Source organism: Zootoca vivipara, chromosome 6 (assembly GCF_963506605.1).
Source record: "Zootoca vivipara chromosome 6, rZooViv1.1, whole genome shotgun sequence".
Classification (NCBI taxonomy): Eukaryota; Metazoa; Chordata; class Lepidosauria; order Squamata; family Lacertidae; genus Zootoca; species Zootoca vivipara.
Window position 1 is genome coordinate 92208870 of NC_083281.1, and position 23405 is coordinate 92232274.

At 45.8% G+C, this 23405-nt stretch overlaps 1 protein-coding gene across 14 annotated transcripts in view; it reads right to left on the bottom strand.

The window, feature by feature from the left end:
* Window positions 1–6731: 6731 nt before the first annotated feature.
* The window catches only part of AAK1 (AP2 associated kinase 1), a 101792-nt gene continuing 85118 nt past the window's right edge, over window positions 6732–23405 (bottom strand). For 12 of the 14 annotated variants that reach the window (XM_035118200.2, XM_060276389.1, XM_035118201.2 and 9 more), the window contains one exon: window positions 6732–10803. In XM_035118200.2, coding sequence (XP_034974091.1) covers window positions 9692–10803 — 1112 coding nt within the window. In that variant the 3' untranslated portion in view covers window positions 6732–9691. The other 2 variants (XM_035118211.2, XM_035118213.2) reach the window with 1 other exon arrangement.

The following is a 23405-nucleotide window of genomic DNA, read 5'->3' on the forward strand; positions in this document are numbered from 1 at the left end:
TCTGTAACTAGAATGCTGCTATGACTGCTCTCATAAATTAATGTGCGAATGTCTATGGGACACATCACTTGATGCACATTGAGGAGCTCGAGGGCGACAAGAGAACTAGCAGAAGTTGCTGCACGAGCTTCTGCTGTGGGATTAAAGTCCACGGCCTTGCTTTCATGGACTGTGGGCAGCATCAGCAGAAGGACGGAGATGCTAGAAGGGTTTGCTTTATATATTTGATGTTGTTCTGACTGTTTGTCAAATTTGCAATTTGTAACTCTGGTGGTGCCTGGCTGAGATGCCTTTACTTGGTCAGAACAGCCGGAACCCACAAAAGTGGAGCCCATACATTTCACATACTTATATGAAGGCTTTTCCATTACACCTTGCCTTAGCTTTATACGTGCATAGAAACTGTCACGTTCTCAGAGGGGAAGCAGGCTTGCATTATCAGAGCTATATACCTGGCTCAGTGAGAAGAACAGGGTGCCTGCCGCCTCCTATCAGACTAGCTCAAGGCTGGGTTTTTCCTGCACAAACATTAAGGCAGTCTGAAGACTTTCACACTCAAAGTTTTAATTTATACCTTTTCACATGCAGGCTATAGATCAGGCATAGGCAAACTCGGCCCTCCAGGTGTTTTGAGACTACAATTCCCATCATCCCCGACCACTGGTCCGGTTAGCTAGGGATGATGGGAGTTGTAGTCCCAAAACAACTGGAGGGCTGAGTTTGCCTATGCCTGCTATAGATAACAGGCTGGCCCAACTTTTCAGACCAAGCGGGCGGCAAGAGTACTTTGAAATGGAACCCATGGGCCGCACACTGCCTTGTTATGTGTGGGGAGGAGCATGGAGCGGCCAATATTTGACACATACCGCGGCCAATATTTTACACATACCCCAATCCGCCCATGTGCAATTTCCTCTGCAGCAGCATTGGGTGAAAACACAGCTGAGCTGTGACATTCTTGATGGAGCTGAAGGCCTAACTCAGTGATGGCGAACCTATGACACGCGTGTCAGACGTGACACGCAGAGCCCTCACTGCTGGCACGCGCCCCATCGGCCCATTCACACTGTTGTTGTTGTTGTCCCCCCCCCCCATTTGTTCTCCCGCTCCTCCTACAGCTTGTCTCCGCTGTTAAAACCCGGGTCCTTTTTGTTATTGTTGTGGCTGCTGCTGCTGGTAGCCAGAGATTGGGTTTTTTTTACCCTTTCTGTTCTGTTCTTTTTTTCTGGCACTTTGGCAGACTACGATTGGGTGTAACAGCGTACATTTTTTAACCCGTTCTGTGCTGGGTTTTTTGGCGCTTTGGCAGACTATGTCGGTGCTGCGTGTTAGTTCCAGCGAAGGTATTATTCGTCATTTATTTCTGTTCTCTTCCCCCCCCCCCAAAAAAAAACGTGCAGCAGCTTTGGGGCATCCCCTCCAAAGAAGCAAAGCAACTTTTGCACCCCCCCAAAAAACCTCCAAAACTCCCCCCCCAAAAAAAGCTCAACAACTCTGGGCACTTTGTGATAAATTAAGGGGTTTTTGGTTTGGTTAAATAATTAGTTTCTGGTTTATTAAATACAGTTATATATTACAATTATACCTTTTTGTTATTTAAACTATAAATACAGTATCGTGAAATTATGGTTTTTTTCCTCGAAGTGACACACCACCCGAGTTATGCCCGGTTTTTTGGCAAATTTTGACACACCAAGCTCAAAAGGTTGCCCATCACTGGCCTAACTACTGGGTGGTATTTTCATCGGAGAAATGTTGGAGGGTATAATCCCGGCCGCCCCACAGTTTCTGGCTGACGCGGCTTCACTGCTGCTACCTGTGAGACTCTCCTAAATCGTGTGAGGCACAAGATGGTTTGGTGAAATTGCACACTACAACATGGGTAGGCAAACTAAGGCCCAGGGGCCGGATCCAGCCCAATCGCCTTCTCAATCCGGCCTGCGGACAGTCCAGGAATCTGCATGTTTTTACATGAGCAGAAAGTGTCCTTTTATTTAAAATGCATCTCTGGGCTATTTGTGGGGCCTGCCTGGTGTTTTTACATGAGTAGAATGTGTGCTTTTATTTAAAATGCATCTCTGGGTTATTTGTGGGGCATAGGAATTCGTTCATTTCTCCCCCCCCCTTTTTTTTTCCCTTCAAAATATAGTCCGGCCCACCACATGGTCGGAGGGAGAGTGGGCCAGCCCCCTGCTGAAAGCTGACCCTTGCACATTGGACCTGTGCACATCCAATGAAGATGAATGTTGGAAGATTCAGGATCGATTAAAAAGTTCTTCTTCACGCAACACATAGTTAAAACTATGGCACTCACTCCCACATGAGGCAGTGATGGCCTCAAACCTGGATGGCTTTAAGAGGATTAGACAAATTCATGGAGAGGCTTTTGGTGGCTACTAGACATGATGGCTATAAGGGACCCAGGTGGCACTGTGGTTAAACCACTGAGCCTAGGGCTTGCTGATCAGAAGGTCGGCGGTTCGAATCCCTGTGACGGGGTGAGCTCCCGTTGCTCGGTCCCAGCTCCTGCCAACCTAGCAGTTTGAAAGCACGTCAAAATGCAAGTAGATAAATAGGAACCGCTACAGCGGGAAGGTAAACGGCGTTTCCATGTGCTGCTCTGGTTTGCCAGAAGCGGCTTTGTCATGCTGGCCACATGACCTGGAAGCTATACGCCGGCTCCCTCGGCCAATAATGCGAGATGAGCGCGCAACCCGAGTCGGAAACGACTGGAAACGACTGGACCTAATGGTCAGGGGTCCCTTTACCTTTAACTTTAGACATGATGGCTATGCTTTGCCTCCCCAGTTGAAGGTAGCCAGTTGAAGGTAGCCAAGGCCAGCTCACCCATGAGGAAATGTGAGGTGACTGCCCGAGGTGGCAGGATCCACCAGGCAGCAGATCCCAATCTTTTTTTCCTACCCCACCCCAACTCTGTTCCTGGTGTAGATCTTCCCTTGTGGGGAGGAAGGCACCGTTTTTGGAGTCTGCTTCATGTGCCAAAATGTCTGGAGATAGCTTATCAATACAGTACCAGTTGCTGGAAACCGCAAGAGGGGAGAGGGCTCTTGTGCTTGGGTCCTGCTTAATGGATGCTGGACTAGATGGGCGACCGGCCTGATCCGGCAGGCTCTTCTGGTGTTCTTACACCCAATTAGCTTTGACTACATGGTACCATCACTAAGAGCAAGTGAAGGCAACGGACAGTGAGTGAAAGTGAGGGGGAATGTAAACTTGCTGGCAAATATTTTTTTTAAGGTGCGCTGAAACTTAGTTGGGGAGAGATGAAATTTCAGCCTGGCTGAAAACATTTGTGGGGAAATGGTGGATAGTTCAATCAATCAATCAATAACCTTTATTAGGCATGACAAGTTCAGAATCTTCAGAACAAAATTATGAATAAAACATTCGCATTATAAACTTCATGAAATAAAATACATATTAATTAAATTAATATTTTAGAACAATATATCAATTTTCAATTAGCATCCCTTGGTCCTTTCCACAGTGGCCAAATCTCTCTGCATAAACCGAGCACAAAAACCCAGCCACCAGTAAAGTTACTCCATCATTATTATCTGACAATAACCCCTGAATAGTTGGCATTGCTGCGATCGATGCATGGTGGATAGTTTTCGAGTTAGCTCTTGGTTTTGTCCCCCTTGCAGAAAATCAACAAGTTTATACAGACACATCCTTTGCATTTAAGCTTTTGGAAAGACTCTTATGAGCAAAGAAGGAGCACACAGCGAGGCAAGGATCTTTGAATCAGATAGTTTTTAATAAAGCATACAAGTTTCCAGCACTAACATTTCTTCATAAAAGACTTAATGCAACCAGAGTGGGAAATATATATATACTCCAGACTTCAAACAGTTTATCATAGCAGAGAGGTATATCCAACACTGTTGAGTTCTGACTGTATCAAGAGGAGCTTGGAGTAAAAGCCTTGGTCTCATGACTCGTAACTGCACAGAGACAATTCCACATTTGCAGCAGCAGAAGGGGAGAGGGCTGGATGCGACCCTCTCAAAGGACCCCCTCAAGCTGCCAGGACAGTAAAGACAATTTCAGAATGAGTCACAATTCTCTTTTATTGCCTGCATACGGATTTCCCTCTTCCCATTTGCAATTCCACCTCTGGGGCCAGGTGTTTCGATCCAATTACCATTGGGCCTTCCTTTACAAGAAATAATCCCTTTTTTGAAAGAAAGAAAGAAAGAAAGAAAGAAAGAAAGAAAGAAAGAAAGAAAGAAAGAAAGAAAGAAAAATAGCCACTGGGAGACTGGCACTCTGATATCACAGCTGACTAGTCTTACAATGGTAAAAATGTTCGCAGTGTACACACACGAAAGAACAAAACAGCCGCCATTCAAATCGGCTGCAGTCGTTGTAGAGTCATGACAGGCCAAGTCCCGATGCAAGAATGGCTCCAACAGCAGAGACACACAAGGTGCCCTTGTGTCAAAAACACTTAGGGAGGGAAATGTCACTACACCCAAGACACGTCTAAAAACCACCAAACATCAGAAAGGAGGAAGGCGGGGAAAACTTTCCAGCATGAGAGTTCTTTGGTGGGAGCTGAATCCATGGAAATCAGTGTGGTTGATCTTATAGCCCTGTAGCTTTAACACTGATCCCAAACATTAGGCAACGACCCACAAGCCCAACTGTGATGGGGGTGTGGGCAGGGATGGTGGTGGAGCGCAGGTGGGAAAGGGAGAAGGGAACCTCAGAAGGAAAACCAGAGTGTTCTTGGGAGCCAGCCTCTCCCTTTTCTGCCTCAGCCAGCCAACATCAACCCGGTTTAAACTGGGAGCAGTTCCACAAAGGAGAGAAGACAGACAACCAGATGCCTCTCTCTCTCTCTCTCTCTCTCTCTCTCTCTCTCTCTCTCTCTCTCTCTCTCTCTCTCTCTCTCTCTGATTCAAAGCCATAATCTTCTAGCAATAAACTCTACTGGGCTAAAAAATCCTTCTGGAACCTGAGACATAAAATACCAAGGGGATGCTGCCCAACCCCAGAATGGAACAGGAAAATTAAATTGTCTGCTCTTCAACCTTCAACCCACCACCGACCCCACAGGCAAAGCTGCCAGCACACCAGGAAGCAGATCCCAACTCAAAGCTTAATCAGAGAAGCAAGACCCACACATTGTGCAGAACTGGAAGGGCAACACTAGGGAGGTTTTTAATGAGGTGGCTCTCTGAACCACTTGAAAAGTGCTCCGATGATTTGCATGAGGGAAAAGTGGAGCTCAATATGGCTCCACATCCGCCGACCGAGGCCCATGAAATGCATTCCTAGCTGCACTGATTTGACTGGAAGGTGCAACCCCTCAAGGCGGGACATGCAACTCCTACGTACGCCCTGCTGGAATCAAGTGATGTGGCATCACATCTAAGCAGATGATCGCCCAGACGCAATTGCCGCTGTGCAGTTCCGCAGTGTTACAGAAGAACACCGGCTTCATGGCAGTGTCATCAAGCTTCACTCAAGATTACTAGTGAACAGTTTATTAAGATTGTCTAAATCTACTAAGCAACCTTCTAAAACAGAGAGGGAAAACCATCCAGGCTTTTGCTATGCCAGGGCTGTAGGGCAAACTTTCCGTTGAAGGTCTCTCCTTGTGTGTTGCGCAACACTTGGTGAGCCAGGAAGATGTGCCCTACCTCACGAGTAAACGTGGGGGCAGGAATCACCACCCAGCCCCTTCATGCAAGTCACAGACTCGTAGCTCTGCTTTCTCTAATCCTGGTGCCCTCCAGATGTTTTGCACCACAACTCCCATCAGTCCCAGCTAGCACGACCATATGATGCCGGGGTTCATGGGGCGGGGTAGGTTTGCAATCCAAATCACTGGGGTTGGGGTGGAGAAATGAGGCTGGGAAGGAAACCCACATGGTCAGCAGGAACATGACCCCAACATTTCAAGTTGACTCATCTAGGAATGTGAGCACATGAGGGGGAAGCCAGTTTTAAAATGGCTAAGTGCACCTTACTTTCCAGAGAATGAGGTGCATTCTCACATAAGAGAGGAGAAGAGAGGAACTATTCCATCCATGGAGCTTCTTATGAGGACTGGAGCCTAACTGTGCTTTGGTCTTTGGCCAAACAACTCTGCTGAAGTACCATCTTGTTCAACAAGGATAGGGAAACAACTAAGCAAAATGCATTCATTCAAAAACTATTTGTGGAGTGACGGAGGATTTTTGTAACAGTTTAAAAGCACTCAACTAATACTGGCGGCAGTTTCATGACTGACTGTAGGAGGAGCAGAATTAGAACTGAAAATACTATTTGTCATTGGTCAAAAGGGAGGCGGGAAATCCCACTGACTTCAACAGCAATCTAATTAGCTCCAGCCTCTGTTTATTCCTACTGAATATGCAACCTCCTGAGTCAAGGAGAGTTCAAAGCTGAGCTGCCGGATGCCATCAACAGAGTACAGGCTACACTCTATCTTTGAATTTTACACTGGAATCTATAACACTGCAAGGATGAAATCTTCTGCATTTCTTAATTTTCTCATTCTAGCGCCTACCGGTAAGTTCTCTTCTCCAATACACACACACACACACAAAAAAAATAAGTTAAACTTCCAATGTATGGATTAGCAAACACTTCACAGAGAAACAGAACATGGCTTCCTAAAGATGTCTTCTTGATTTAATTTATATATATATCTGCGAAGACACAACAGGTAAGCAGTCATCGGGGTGGTTGTTGTGTTAAAAAAAAGGCAAGCTCAAAATGATGTTTGCTCAGTTGCCTGTGTTTTGAACAATGGAGGCACAAAAGTCTGTGTGAGCACATTTTCCAAGAATTACCGGTATTTCCCCCACCCCACTGCAGGGTATTAAGCGGCATCAAATTCCTCTTTGCTTCTCCCTACAAGCCATTATCAATTGCACAAGTTCTACAGCAAAAGATGTCAAAAACCAACCAGACAAAAAGAAACACAGGCACACCAGCATCTGCTTAAAGAGTAGAGGTAGGTACAGGATGAAGATTGATGTATTAGCAAGGACTCATAGCAAATACAGTGCTTGAGTTCACAAGAAGCGTATCCAGAGTCCAAGCTTTTTGGTAAACTGAGTCCTGGCTCTACAGCAAGACGGATGGGCCATGAAAACTTGCAGGAAGGGCTTTTTGCACATCGACAGAGGTGCATCCAAACTAGCCTAAAGATGCTGGGATAGTCCAAGTGAATGTATTCAAGATGCAGGGCCACACAGGCAAAACAGGAGCATGCTGCTCTTGTGAAGTGCTGAGCAAACATGAGGTTCCCTTGGGGCAGATCTTCTGCTTTAACAGTCTCCATCACTTCCTCTGCCAGGTAGTTGGACTCTTGACTGAAAGAAGCTTTTCGTGATCATTATCAGACTGGACCGTCCTCAAAAGTGCAAGGACTCCCAGCTGGCAGTAAGGAGCAAGGAAACAGATTCACAAGTTGCATGTCAAAAAACAGTTAAGGCCTTCACATCTGTCTCCTAAACTTTTAAAAATGCTTCAGCAAAGCCTGCTTCAAGCCACCACCCTACCAAATGCCCCCATTTGGAGTAACAAAGTGCTACAGAATTCATTTGAAAGTACCAAAAGAATAGGAAAGATATTGAGTCATTAAGGACCCTTTCGGAGTCCGAGGACTTTCAACCATAAAATACAGTCCCATCAAGAGCAGCTAAGGTTTCCCCACCCCCACCCATCCTCACCAAACAGTTAACACATAAGCAGAGGATAAAATCTTTGGAGTGGGGGAGACCAGCCAGCTAGCCATGCTCATGATTCATAGCTGGGATTTGTCCAATATATTTAGGTGCCTGAGACAGGAAATTCAAAAGCCACCCTCTTCTCCAACGGACACAAAGCACCATCTGCCAGAAAGCTCTCCTGTGCCAGCCCCATTCAAAGCGATGGAAGCTGTACAAGAAGGTCCCCATGCATTTCAATGGAAAGGTTGCCCAGTGAATTGTGCCCCCTGCGCTGGACCCTTAAAAACACCCCCCAAATTGTCATCACTTGACTTTAGGGCAGGGCTGCCTCTGACAACTGGCAGACAAGGCCCTTTCACCCAGGGGGCACTCACAAGATTCCTTTGTACGAACGTGAGGTAAAAGAGCTGGCAGGACATTTCTGAACGCTGGGGTCTGGCCATAGGGTGTGAGGACACCTTTCCGTAAAAGGCACAATTCAACAAAATTGACTAGCGTTAAGTCAACTTGCCATTACATTTCAACAGTTCACAAGGATTTCTCTCACAAGCGATGCATCAGCTTCTTGGATTGTCTGTTAAAAACCACAAGATTGTCCTTCATAAAACAGCAGGTAGGGAAGACTTGCAAAAGTTGCCATTCAGTCGTTGGGCCTTGACTGGAATCAGAATTTTAAGCCATCAAGAACTGTCACAGCATCACTGAGGTCAGCAGAATTAACACTAACACTTTCCACACCACTCTACGACCATCTTTGTCACAGTATGCAACATCCTTTCTTTATTTTTTTTAAACCTGTGGAGATTCAGAGCATTGCGCACTGCCCCTCCCCAAGATACAGGAAACAAAAGTAAAGGATGTTTGAGCACTGTCAAGCTCCAGATGTGCCAGAAAAGTAACTGCACTAGAAGTTCTTGTTGATTAGCTCGTGTGTGTTTAGAACCCAACCCATCAATGATCTGGAGTCCTGCTCACTCTATTGTCATTCCTGGTGGCTGCCCCCCTTCCTCATTGTCAGCAAACCCACGGGGGCCATCTGCAACATGGGTGCACAATTGGCGCAACCTCTGAAGAGGGAGCGCTTGCTATATGCTGTATGTGGAAGTGCTGAGGGCCAGACTAGGGAGCTGCTTTCCTCTCTATGCGCAGAAGAGGAGCTTGGGGGGGAGGGCTCTGGGGATGCTCCTCAGGGGTGGCATCTGGGTTTAGATCTGTTTCACTGGCAGAAAACTGGCTTTGCAAATTAGGCATCCATCGCAGGTGGGAAAGTCAAGCCCTCCCTTTGGGAACATGCAAAAGCCACTCGGTTTCCCACGCTTTCTGCATTTCACTTACCATTTCCACAGAGGGTGTAACTAGGTCTGCAACAGTCAGAACGGAGTTATTCAAAACCCTCAGCTGTCACTTAGAACAAATAGGGTTTAAGACCCCCAGACATTAATTGCCTTTTGGGGGGGTGCTTAAACACACACTGCAGGACAAGACTTCTGTTGCAAACTGTCAGTTACGGGTTTCAAGGGAAGATTCATTAGTAGCAACTAAAATCAAAGTGTGCTTATCCTTCTCTCTAGCTTAGAAAAATTAAATAATGTCCCATCTGGCTAGCATTTCTGAAACATTCTTGGTGTGCTGTTGATATGTTACGTAATCCTTAGTGAGTGCTACTATCAAGAGGTAATCAGTTCTGTCCCATATATTCCCTGGCTTAAATAATCACCCAAACCAAACAAAAGACCCACGGGGAGGAAACTTGGAGTGTGGGGAGAGAAAGAGCATCTAAAAAGCAAGTGATAAACCTTACAGCCTGGAAGTTGTTCACAGCCTGAAACCAACTTCATATGATTCAGGTGAGTATCACAGCAACTGTAGTTTTGACATTCTAGGTACGTACGGAGTGCATTTTGCCCAAAGGGCTTGTAGGCTCTTGGTAACGTATTCAAAGCCTTGCCTCCTCCTTCTGTCACAATGGAAACCATTTAGGGTTTCTGCTTTCCCAGTTTGGAAGGAAAAGGGGCTGATGAGAATGGGTCAGAGCTGGGCAGCTCTTTAGTCCTGGAAGAAAGAGAGGCGATAGAAATGGACCCTGCTATGGCTTGCTTGTTGGTCTGAGACACCACTTTGTAAGCTGCGATGGGCTGGGCGCCGACGCCCTGGTTCCCTTCTGGGCTGTAGTGACGGGAATACTTTGCCAATGACTGTGGACGGAAAGGCTGGTTGGCCTTCAAACCCAAGAGGACGTCTTGGGGGAGTGTATGCGCTTGGAGCGTGTCGTTGGGGATGCTGCCCAGCTCTTGAGATGCGCCTTTGGGAGGATCTGGGCCTTCGAGAGCACTGGATGGCTGGGGCAGCGAGGCCACAGAATACTGACCTTGCGAGAGAGGAGAGCCATGCAGCCCTGTATCTAGGTTCTGGAAGGAAGCGTTAAAGGTGTACTGGGGAGCTCCAGCAGAGCCCAAGATCCCCGCCAGGACAGGAGATTCCTTTGCCCCACTGTGCGGCATAAACTCTTCCTGGCTCTTCCTTTTCGTGAACGGAGCCTGGAGGAACACGTCGCCCTCATCCTGCTGCTTCACCACCCCATGGCTCTTGGAGACAAATGGCGCTTTGGCGAAGATGTCCAGGTCGTCGTGAAGAGCCGTGGAGCTTCGGAATGGAGCTGTGGCAAAGACATCTCTCTCGTCTGAAGTTCCTCCGGGGAGTTGTTGGAAAGCATCAAGCTGCACCCCCATGCTCTGGGGAACTTGAAGATTGTCTTCTTGGGAAATGCTACCCCTTTCCAGATGCTGAGGGTTCGGTTTATAAGCTTCCTCTTCCTCTTCGGAATCCATCAGCAGAGGCCTGGATCCACTGCAGTCCAAGATGTCCCCCTCATGGTCCGTCCCTTCCCCTTCACTGCTGTGGAAAGAGCTGTTGCTGGAAGGACCGTCCCTCGATAAGTACTCCGACTCTTCTCCATGTTCAGCGCTCCGGGTTCTTCCATCCAGCATCTCAGGCTGCCGTTTCTTCACTGGGAAGCAGCCAGCGGCAGACACTCCAGGACCGTGCTCAGCGCTGACCACAAAATATATGGTTGGCTCCCCCGGTAGACCTACAATGCACAAGACAAGAGTGTTAACCTGCCGATCTTAGGATTCTCTTGACAGAACTAAAGCACAGATGTGTTATGATGTTGATCCAAAATCAGCAGCACAAATGTGGGGGTGGGGAATGGAGGGAGGGAGGAATACATTTAAAATAATAAAAAAAAATATGCAAAGATGAAGCCGGGTAAATTACAGCACATAGACTCTATGTCCTCTCACATTTCAGGACTCCACAAAAATGTGTGTTGGAAAAAGATGGAAGATGTTATAAATACACAGACATTCAAACCTCGGGATATGACTGGAGTGGGTGGCGAGTGGGATGGCAGCCACAGAAATCTGCACAGCTGAGGGTCACTAGAACACAACCATTGCTTTTGGTTTTGTGTTTTTTAATTTGAGACAAGGTGGCAGTGAAGGAACTAGGATAGTGTGGTCAGATTCTGCTAAGTGTTGAAAAACTAAGTGTGGGGTTAAACAGGGTGCACAATTAGCTGGAGAGAGAGTTTTCAGCACCCTGTCTACCTGCCTGTTGCCCCCCCCCATGGCAAACAATCCCCAGTGGTTCTCTCCCACATCATGCAGCAACAACTTCTTGTTGCTGAGAGTGGTGGTGGGGAGGTGGGAATCCAAACCATACGAACAAAAGAAAACATTTCTATGTGCTGCCTTTGGAGTGAATCCAATCTGAGGTGTTTTTTCCTCTGAGTTTTAGTTTTTAGCAGGGAGGTCTCAGGACAAGAGTTTTAGATTTTTAACTTTGCAAGCCACCCTAAAGAATGGCCACCAATCCTAGTGGATTCCAGGACATGACGACACTCCTGAGAGGCCAGTTCTCCAGCTACTCAAATGCTCTGCTAATCTTTTGCTGGCGAAGGAGGATAAACCAGGCTGGGGATTTCTGCTTGCCCACTTGCTCAAAGAGCAATGGCAGCTAATCGCAGGTGGTAGTCATTCTATTTATATCTTAGCCCGGTAGATGCAAAGATTATGGCAGCCTTCCTGAACCTGCTACCCTCCAGATATTCATTTCCTATCAACTCCACAGCCAACATGGCTGCATGATGGCTGATGGGGGTTGTGGTCCAAAACATCTGGCTGGGGAAGGCTGGAATGGGGCATGAACCACTGCAATGTTGGGTCAATCCAGTCCAAAGCCATATTAACTACTAGAAGTTTAATGCCTGATTAGCAGAAGAATGAAGGGGAAAATGGAAGGACTTTCTCTTATTACCTCACTGGAGGAATCCATATTTATTTTTCTAGGCCAGATGGATCACACAGACAGTTATCAGAACACAAGGTAGCTTACCTTCCAAGAAATAGTAGCAGGTTATCATGGCATAGGACTCATGTTAGCAAGAGGACAGGAAAAAGGCACATGAAAACTAAACGGTTGAAAACCAGATCCCAAAGCCTTCGCATTTGCTATCATCCATTTAAAAATAACGGAACAGGATTTTGGGCATCACACTCTTTTAGAAGGGGGGGACATGGGGGACGGACCAAATCTCATGTGGTCTGTAGGGCAAAGCACAGATCACAGCCCACCTGGGGACACAGGCTTATCTTTGGCTACACTCTGCCAGTTTTGGGGGTTCTGGACTAGCAGACCCTGTTCTTATTTAGCCAGGCCCGTCACACATCCTTAAGCAAGGCTGTGTCCTCAAGACCACTGAGCATAGGTGGATGATGCTTCCAGTTTGAAGAGATCCTGGAGCATCAATTCTTGCTTTGCAAACCTAACTTAGATTGACTAGGGCTGTCCTTCTTGTGCTGCTGTTTTTTTTAAAATAAATAAATAAAAAGAGGGAGAAAGTAGTTCATTCTTTGGAGGGGGGAATTCCAATAGAGGTCACCTGCTTTTCAGGGCACTGGAACTACTCTCCCCCTCTCCCCCCCCCCAATAATCAAAGACAGTACTTCAAAGATAAGCATCAAAATGATTGTTTATTGAGAGACCATCGGCTTTGATACATTACACTGTAAGTGCATGGCCACTGTAGGCAAGAAATGGGAGGCAATGTAACATACTGTACAGAAAGCCTATTGAAGCCAATATGCAGCGTTCCGTTAACAGGACTTCCTCTTTTATATTTTTAATCATTCCCACGGCAGTAACAAAAAAGCAACCTAGGGGAAAAACCCCAATCTCAAAAAAACAACCACTCTGAACGCCGGGTGTGTAATATGCATTTTTCCCCCAAGAGGTTCAGGTATCCCCCTCCCCCAAAGAGAGCTATGAGCTTTGCAACTGTCCCCTGCACTACAAAAAAAGGCTAAAGGGGTAAGGAAGAAGAGAGCATATGAAAACTAGTGGATTGGGTCATGGCTTCAGCTGGCTGCAGTATCATCAGCAGTTACCCTGGCTATAACCAATTGAGATGCATCCCTTATCACCCTTGCAGGCTCAGCTACGAACTAAGGGCTCCCTTAGCAAAAACGGGTCCTTTAAAATTCTCTCTTTTGGAGGGGCTGTGTGTGTGTATCTGCCTTAAACACTAGCTTGTCATATTTGCCATGATACAAATGAAGCCAGCCTGTCTTGCTGTGCTTGGATTCAAGGCAGCAAGCGGCAGGCTTCCTTTGACTTTCAGGCTCACTAATTCCACTGGAAAGACATGCACAGGTGCTCCAGGTGAGCAGCAGGCATTGCTTCCAAGCCTAGTGGATGTGCTAACTAGGAAAGTCACTCTAAAGCAGGCATGTCAAACCTGCGGCCCTCCAGATGTTTTGGACTACAATTCCCATCTTCCCCAACCACTGGTCCTGCTAGCTAGGGATCATGGGAGTTGTAGGCCAAAACATCTGGAGGGCCGCAAGTTTGACATGCCTGCTCTAAAGCTATGAAAGGGGTATAAGTGAGTGAGTGGGGTGGGAAGAGAAATATGTCTGGGTTCTCTCTCTCTCTCTCATATTCCGGAGCAAGGAGCTCTAAAACAGAAATCAAACTACATTTTCACCAGCCTCATAAAAAAAATTAACATTGGCATTTATATAGTGCTTTAAGAGCATTATCAATTGCTTGGCATATGTCAGCTCAGTCCTTCTTACCCTTTATTACCCTATATTGCAGAAGGGAAAACACCTTGGGCCAAGGCTACTTCCCCTCACCTCCCACCACTGTGCCATACAGCTCTCCCGCATGCTTGGCAGACAACCATCTAAAGCAGCAGTTGAAACAAGCCCCGTACGAAGATCTGATCTGCACAATTCCCCCTCAGAAAATCCCCATTGCCCACCCACTGCCTAGTTCAACAGGCCCCATTTTGGTTCAGTTCGGTACTTACACAATTGCATTTCATCTGTTCTATACAATTAGACTCTACAATGAGATATGTACTTGCATATATATCCATAATCTATTGTTTTTCAACTATGCAATGGCAGAAGGATTAAACAAACACAAAATGCAGTTCAAAAAGGAAAGAGGGCACAAATCAGTCTACAGCATACCTAGGCCCTCTTGCACATACAGCAACCATATTATGAGGACCAGGGAGAGAAATCTTCACCATACAAATTGGAATGGCAACCTGCTCAGTGCTGGGATCAGGTGTTTGAAGAACTTGGCAATAAATTTTCTTCTTCTTCAGCAATTGCAGAAAGGATTTTGCTTTACTGCACTTCAGAGACCTGGGTAGGTTTCAAACTGACAGTGGCAGCCATGCAACTAGTCAGTTGCATCTTGAGACTTTGAAACCAGAAGGAGAATCCCAATGAGGATGCGGAACATCTTGCAAAATTGCATATTATGAACCTCATTGCCTGGGAACCCAAGTTCACGCTGCTTTGTGTTCCTTGGCAGAAAGGCTGGGTAAATATGTGACGGGCCAAGGCTTTCTAAATTCCCTGCAAATGCCTCCCACACAAGTTCATGGGAATTAATGGGAATTGTGCAGGAACACAATGCATTCTGAGGAACGGATTCCCCATGGTCTTCATCCAATCCAGTTTGCATAGCTCAGTAACAACATAAAAACATCCTACACATCTGCCTATAGTCCATGGGAGAATAAAGAGCACTGTCCAGTTAATTGTAAGATAATCAAAACAATAACGTGTCCTGAATACATTTGGTACTGCAGGATGCACAAGACTGATGGATGGGCCACTGAGATGTTTGCCACCCGCCTCTTGCATAGATGAGACCCTCTGGAAGGGCAGGACCAAGACACCGGAATCAGCAATGAGGCCCAGTGTGCTGAAAGGAGGATCCAGAAACCAAGAGAGACAAGAAGAGAAACGCCAGAAAGCTAAGAGATGGTTTAAAGGTCTGTCTAGAATTCTGACCCATTTCTGTGATTTCCAACTCAAATTTTTGTGATGGTTCCAGCACAGCATTCCTAGACAGCAGGTATGATTGATAAGAAAAAGTTATGGGACTCAGGCTGCAATCCTATACAGCAGCTTCCCCTAACATAGCACTCACCAGATGTTTTGGAGTACAGCTGCAACATACAGCTGTGTGGGATGGGAATGGTGGGAGTTGTAGCTCAAAACATCTGGAAGGCACTAGGTTGGAGAAAGCTGCTGCAGACACTTACAGTACTGGTGAGCAATCTGAGAATATGTCTGAGTCCGCCCTGTAATTCAGAGGCACAGAACCATTTTCAGCCCAAGGACCAAGTTGCCTTGTGGGCAGTTTTCTGGGGTGGGTGGGTGTGGAGATACATAAACAAGAAAGGGCAGGGAAACAGAAGTGGCTTTTGACTTTGTGCAACACATGCACAGAAGTTTCTGCACACTCACAACCCTCCATCCAGGCAAGCAAGAGGCATTACCCTAGCTCAAGGGTGTGTTTGAGCCAGGCAACAGCACAATGCATGGCTGAAGAAGAGGGGGGCCTGGTCTAGTCCCAAGGGCCAGGTAGAAGGGCTATGAGGGCCCCACCCCTGCTGCAATTACTAAATCCTATTATTAAAAGGTAAAGGGACCCCTGACCATTAGGTCCAGTCGTGACCGACTCTGGGGTCGCGCGCTCATCTCGCATTATTGGCCGAGGGAGCCGGCGTATAGCTTCCAGGTCATGTGACCAGCATGACAAAGCCGCTTCTGGCAAACCAGAGCAGAACACGGAAACGCCGTTTACCTTCCCGCTGTAGCAGTTCCTATTTATCTACTTGCACTTTGACGTGCTTTCAAACTGCTAGGTTGGCAGGAAGATCCTATTATTAGAATATACTAAATTTAATATTAACAAAAAACTGTAATTCCTTCCCATACAGGCATTAAATAACACAAAAAGGATAGTGGGTTTGCCTTCACTACAATAAAGGGGGACAGCAGTGTAGAGACCCTTACACTTGTTTTTAATTCCAAACACTCAATTACATAACCCAAATACATTGGTTAGGGAGGCTGGCCTAGCCATAACTATGACCTAGCAAATTATTGACTAATGACTCAGAATGGTCAGTGGATATTCGCTCACCAGTCAAGAAACAGCTGGATTTTCCTTGACTGTTCTGAACAGGAGAAACTAATCCGGCTGTGGGTGAAGGTGGTTTGCTATAACAAGATATAAACAAGATCTGTGTGTGCTAATAGAATAAAAGCAGATTTGAGGACAGAGAGACAAAAAACCCTCCCATTTGAGAATGGGCTCTGGAATGCTAAAAGTATCGGGGTATTTTTTGTACGCACTCTCTCGGGATGCCAGAGCTTAAGCTGGCGTTGCTTCCCCCTGCTCTGAGCCTGCATATTTTGTAACCCAGGGAACTGCCTTACACCAAATCAGACAATCAGTCCATCCACTCAGTATTTCCAAGCACTACATGCCGATGCCAGGGAGTGACTCTGGAACCCTCTGAAAGAAAAACAGATGATCTGCTGCTGAGCTACAGCCCTCCTTCCACCTACACTGTAGGAGCTTGAGACTCCCAAGGGAAGCAGGCAGTGACTGGCAAAGGCAAAACAGGCCAGGCAAGAACAGCACAATGGACAGCTCCACTGAAACATTCTCCTCCTAAGGCAGCTGCAGCAGGGCAATGTTGTCTCTGCAGGGTACCTACAGCAAACTGAACCTTTTCGGAGGTCGACAAGACCTGGAGGGACACACAGGAGGGCTCTATTGCAGGGGACTAATCGGATGAGGATGGTGTGGGGACTGTGTCGCGAAGACATCAAAGAAAGCACTTATGCGCTCTCATCTTGGACCAAGTGGCACCTTCTCTTTTCATAAACATGCTTCCCACCTCCTCTTTTTGAGACAACAAAGCAGTGAGAGTAGGGAAACTGTGGCACTCCACAATTACAGGAGCACAGACAGAATTAGGTCTTCACGTGATGGTGTGGCCACACCTACACTCTGGAACCCTCTGCCTCGATATCAGGCACCATCATTGCATTTTTTGGGCACCTTCAAAAAAGCATCCTTCCTTGTTTAGTGCAAGGCTACTCAGATATTTAGAAAGCTGGTGTGAGTTTCAACCTGTTTTCAGTCTGTTGTTATTCAAACTTTTCAAAAGTTTAAATTATTGCCATTAGTTTTTATTATTGATAATTTCATTTCAATTTTGCAAACCACTTATTTAAATAAATGAAAATGGTAGATTCTGTAAGAGTTCAGGAACTGGGCCTGGGAGACCTGAAAAGGTCCAAGTGAATATCTTCTTGTTTGGATACATAAAGTCACCAACAAGCTTCACTGTTGGAAGGGCTCGGGGATGAATATAAAGCTGCCTTCTACTGGGTTAGATCATTGGCCTGTCCTTTCCCTGCACCATCTTCTTCAACCTGGTGCTCTCCAGATGTTTCTGACTACAAACCTCAGTATCCTCAAGAACTGCTTCTCACCACCAAGTAAGCTAACCCAGACACTACATTCTTCATCTGAGGTGCCCCCTTTGAAGGAGGTGTGAAGGGTGGCAACACAAGAAGGGGCCTTTTCAGTGGTGGCCCCGTTTAGGGAATGCTCTCCCCAGGGAGGCATGCTTGCTGCCATCACTAGCTCTCTTATAGGCAACAGGCAAAGACATCTTTATTCACCCAGGCCTTTGATTCTTTAATTTTAGCAGGGTGATGTGGAGCTGGATCTATATATATAATTTGTGTATTTTAAGCTGTTTTATTCTTGTACATTTTTGTAAGTTGCTTAGTGTTTCATTTTTTGGAAGCGCGATACCAATAAACAGCAGCAACAACTCACAGTCCCAGCCAGCATGGCTGTATGATGCTGGGGGTTATGGGAGCTGTAGTTCAAAACATCTGGAGGGGAATCAGGTTGGGGTGGTGGTTCTCATCTGGCTGTGTTTTGCGCAGCTATCTGAAATCTTGTAAACTGGGTTTTGGTGCTTGGTATCAAATTTTTACCTTCTTTACGCATCAGGAAACCTGCCTTGAGGTCCCTTCCCTCAAAAATTTTCTTCCATAAACAAAGCTTTCCTGGATCATTGTACTCTCACTTCCACAGAACTGCCTGCCATTAAGATGGCAACTGTGATATCAGGATGAATCCCACCTTTCTGACTAATCCTGAATGCTCCTCTGAGCAGGGAATGCTTCCATTTGCTTTCCATACAGCACCAAATATGCTGGTGCATATTTGGAGCACAATTAAAAGCCAACAAGCCACCAAATTACTTTGGGCATCTTCCATACAAAGGTCTGCTTGAACCTCCGTCTCCATCACCAAGTTAATGGCTACTTGACACCAGTTTCCACTTGTGTTTTCAAAACCCCAGCCCTAAAGAGTGAGATTCTAATCTGGTTGCAGATGAAAGGATCATCAGCATCACTCCCAGAGTAAAGAGGAAGGCAGAGCCATAGGAAAGGGGTGCTGTATGGCTTGTGGGTTCTCCATCAGGATGAGTGCTTTTTCTTCAATGTCCTTACATGGCAGTTTGTTGCAGAGGTCAGGCAGCAGTTTCTGCTCGCTCAGCACAGCTCTCCACTCATGTCAGAAAAGCAACAGGCCACGGCAACCCTTTGACAAGATAAGAGCAGCTCCACATTCCATAAAAGCTTTGCAGCATCATACTAGCTCTGCTGGAGTGCATCAGCTTGATGAAGGCTGTCGCAGGACATGGATCAGCATCACAGGGCTGTGTTACGATCAATGGGCTACAGAATTTACTGTGAACTTTTTAACTACATTGTCTACTGCCAATTATCATCTAAGAGAGCATGACAAACACTATCCAAGCACAGTGCGTGACAGGCTGAGCTTGGCACTACTTGCAGTGAAACATTTCTACAGGGGCAACCTGAAGGTAGACTGCGGTTCACTGGGCTACCTAGAACAGGTGTGGCTAACTAGATCTTGATGCACCACCATGCCTACCAACCCCAGGGAGCAAGGCCAAAGGTCAGGGGTGATCCAAGCAATATCAGGGAAGCTAACTACTTGCTGAGATTCTTTCTGAGAATGCTGGGTTGGCCTGATCCTGCTTGAAGTGGTTCCGAATAAGCAGTTCATTGGCACAGCTTCAAAATAATGCCTTAATTGTGAAGAGGTGCCGAGCATAGAATCATAGAATTGTAGAGTTGGAAGGGACCCAAAGGGTCATCGAGTCCACACCCCACAATACAGGAATTGTATGCACTCCTACTTTGCAAATTTAATATACACCCAGTGGGGTGTCTCCCATTTTGTTGTTGTTGTTGTTGGTGGTGGTGTGCAAGACAGAAGTCAGCCCACACAATTTACAAAACAAAAGTACACACACACCAGAAATATTAAATAACTAGCTCAGACAGCAAGAAATTCAACAACAGAAGTGCCACTTCTGGTGCTGAATTTCTCCCCAGTGAATTTCCAGCAGACTGCTGGGGAAGTCTATGGGGTGCTCTACAGACGTTGTTGAACTACAGATTCCATCAACCCTGTTCATTCACCATGCCATCTGGGGCTGATGGGAGCTTGAGGCCAACAACATCTGGAGGGCACCGGGTGTTGGCCAGCCTAGGTCTATCACAACTAAGGTTGTCAACCTGGACCATTGCATTTCCCAGCTGCTGGTCTGCATCAATTGCAGCTGCTTAAGCAACTCATTGGGGAAAAAATAGTTCCCCCAGTGAAGACACAGGGACAGAGATTGGGGCTCATGGCATGAGCAGAAGACACACCTTCATCCCCGTCTTTAAGGATATGAGAAATCAAGTCATTCCCCCGGACATGAAATTTCAGCACCTCCACCCACTGCCTCAGGCAGTCAAAGACATTTTGGTCCTGGAGGCAGAAAATCCAGGTGATGCCTCCCATGATCATAATCAAAATATTTGCTCCCTGCCCTTTTTTACTGGTATTCCAAAATGGGCTGCAGACTGTCTGATTCTGCCTAACGGCAGCCTTGCAACACCCCCAAACGCACACCCCCTATACTTGATCACCCCTTTGAAAGAAGGAACTGCAACCTCCAGCAATATATTGCAACAGGCTAATAATCATTCCCAGAATTTCAGTCTTGCGCTGTTTATTAAAGAATCTGCTACACGTCATTTCCATGACTTTTGGTCAATTCATAAACCTTAGTACAGGATAAATTATTTCCACCATGTTAGATTTGCCAATCCAGATGCATGATTCAGTTTTGGAAAAACAAAGCAAAAATGTAAAAAGCCCCAACACTCACAGTTGTTTTGCTCACAGCACTGTCCTCAAACAACCAGGTACTCCCATTATTCTGTGTCCAGAACTCTTCAACAAGTTCAAGTAGACTTAAAATGTTAAACATTCTTTTTTAAAAGTACTTTAATTCACAGAAATGTTCTTTTTTTTTTGGTTTCTTATACACAGCAGATGGTTACTTTGTTTTAAAAAAATCCATTCTTTTTCCCCCCATATATTTTTCAGTATCTGACTATACAATAACGTTCTATCTAAAGCTTTGTCCACATAATCCAGACCCGGTCGCCTGTGCTTCGGGATTCAGAAGTCAAAACAACCCCACCCCCCCTCCCCAAAAAAATATAAAGATCTATCAACAATTTTACTAAGATAATTTCCATAGTTCTGTCATGTAAATCATCAGGAAAGTGCAGCAGAAACACGGAAATGGACACATCACACATAAGCAATACTTTTTATCATGAAGTGTGCATGTAGATCTTAGAAAGATTCAGAGAGAACGGACATGACGGTTAAATCCTATTTACAGAATTTGTTAAGCTAATTTCTGAGGGGGAGATTTAGATGGGGGGGGAGCTGGAAGGGGGAATACTCAGGGACGTCATCAAGGTGTCTTTTCTTCATGTAGGAGAGGCTGATACATCTATAAATTTAGTCATTCATACTTTCACGCATGGAAAAACTGCACTTTTTACCAATACAACTACATACACATACACAGAGTTAGCATTAAGCTAATAATTATTCCACTATGGAGTCAGGGTAGGTCCTTCCGTACAGAAGAACATCTTCAGAGTGGCAAGTTAACTTTGGACTTGAAGATCAGAAGCCGATGAAAACAAGTTTACTCTATCCAGTAGTTTGACAAAACTGAGCATATCAAGGTGGAAAGAAAAGGTAAAACCCATTCAGGTACACCTAAGCTGGAAAGCACTTACTCTCAACTGGCTGACAAGGTGTGCATGCGAGCTCTACAAAGACTGAAGGATCTAAATAAAGATTACAGTCCTTTGCCTACTGGGAAAGGGGGGGGGATGGCTCCATAGTACTGTGTTAACACTATACCTATTTGCAACATAGGGAGACAGCCAAAAGAAAAAAACCAAAAACAACCTCACCCGCAGGAATGTCTGACATGTTCATTAATTTTACAGAATTCCTCTACAGGCCAAGCCCTCCACCAGAGTACACATCTGTTGCTACAAATGCCCTCTTCAACTGAGGATTCATCCAACAGGAAAATAATAATCTTAGCCATGCTTTTTAGACATTATGATGTTTTTACATTTAACTATTTTGCGATGGATAATTTCCATAGCTTGGGTCTTGTTGTTTTTAAAAATCTTATCTTATTAAGCACAGCCCATTCCTAAGCACACTGCAGAATGCTGGTTAGGGAGCAAAGTGTCCACTTTCCAAGCTGGAAATGTATCTACTCAGCAGATCTCAAGCACAGTTTTAGCTGTGGAGGAGGAGGCATTGCCCAGAGTCCGGCCCCAAAGCCTTCCTAAGAGAGCCCCTGGCCCCTTGCACATCAGAGAGGGGCAATGGCGACTTATTTTCATGGTCCTTCCCCTTCTGGCTTTTAGATTACGAAAAGAAGTTAACATACCATTTGGTTAGCATTCTCTAGACTAAGGTGGGATGGGGGCCCAGACATATTAGTTGTATGCATTTCTAGTAAGGATCATACACAGGTTACACGTAATTTCATGTACAGTTATGGTTCCAGTGGAGCTGGCGGGGGGGGGGGAGGAGGTGAAATCATAGCAAAGAGGTTAATAAACAGCGTTGCTCCCATCAGAGATAGGCTAGTAGAAAGAAGTGCACAAGGCAGCAAGTTGCATCAAGGACGTGCTGAGACGGAGGGCAGGGGAGTCCCAAGAGAGGGGCCATGATTTGGGGTTCAGGGTGTGGGCTCCTTCCATCTGCAGGGTTATTTTTTAAACAAAACAACAACAGGAACACAAAATCACCTGACAACTAAAGATTCAGCTCCGTTGGGAAAACAAAACAAACAAAAAACAAAAAAAAACCACATTGGATTTAAGGTACGTTACAGAAACCGCCTTGGTTACTGAGTGGCTGCTACAGGTCTATGAGCTGATCCACTAGCAGAAGAGACCTGGCTAGGTTGGGAAGACTGGATTCAGAGCTTCCACTGCTGTTTCTAGAATGCCCACCTGAAAGTGTGAGAGATAGCAATTCAGTATCGAGCAAGAGAATTAAAGGGAATTAAAAGTTAGCTTTTTTTATTTCGATAAATAAAATGAAAAAGGCGTTCACAAGCAAACAAAAAGGAAGAGCAAGCTACAAGCTAGAGAAAGCAGCAGCAGCAGTCTGGAATCTACACAAGCGTGGCTCTTGGAGTTAACAGTAGATCAATGCAGAAAGTTTTGCAGACACAGTCTTCAATGTGGTTTTTGAAGAGAGATTCCAACAACCAAAGGTCTCAGCTTCTGAAAAGTTAAGTCGGCCAACAGCGGCTCTGCCTGTGGCATTGCACTCCTGATACAGAGGTCAACAGGAGAACTAACTTTATCTTTAAGTGTGGCAGCACCTACACTTCAGAACTCTCTGCCTATGGAAGTCAGGCAAGTGTCTGCTAAAAACGTTTTTGTTTAGACACGCCTGTCCAGAAAGTCGATGCGAGTTTTAATCTGTATTTAGTCTACTTTTGTTTTAACTTTTTCAAAGTTTTAAATTATTGTTGGTTTTTCTTATTGATAATTTTATTGAGGTTTGTTTGCTTTTACAGTCAAGCAGTGTATAAAGGTAAAGGGTAAAGGGACCCCTGACCATTAGGTCCAGAAGTGACCGACTCTGGGGTTGCGCGCTCATCTCGCATTATTGGCCGAGGGAGCCGGCGTACAGCTTCCAGGTCATGTGGCCAGCATGACAAAGCCGCTTCTGGCAAACCAGAGCAGCACATGGAAACGCCGTTTACCTTCCCACTGTAGCGGTTCCTATTTATCTACTTGTATTTTGACGTGCTTTCGAACTGCTACGGTAGGTTGGCAGGAGCTGGGACCAAGC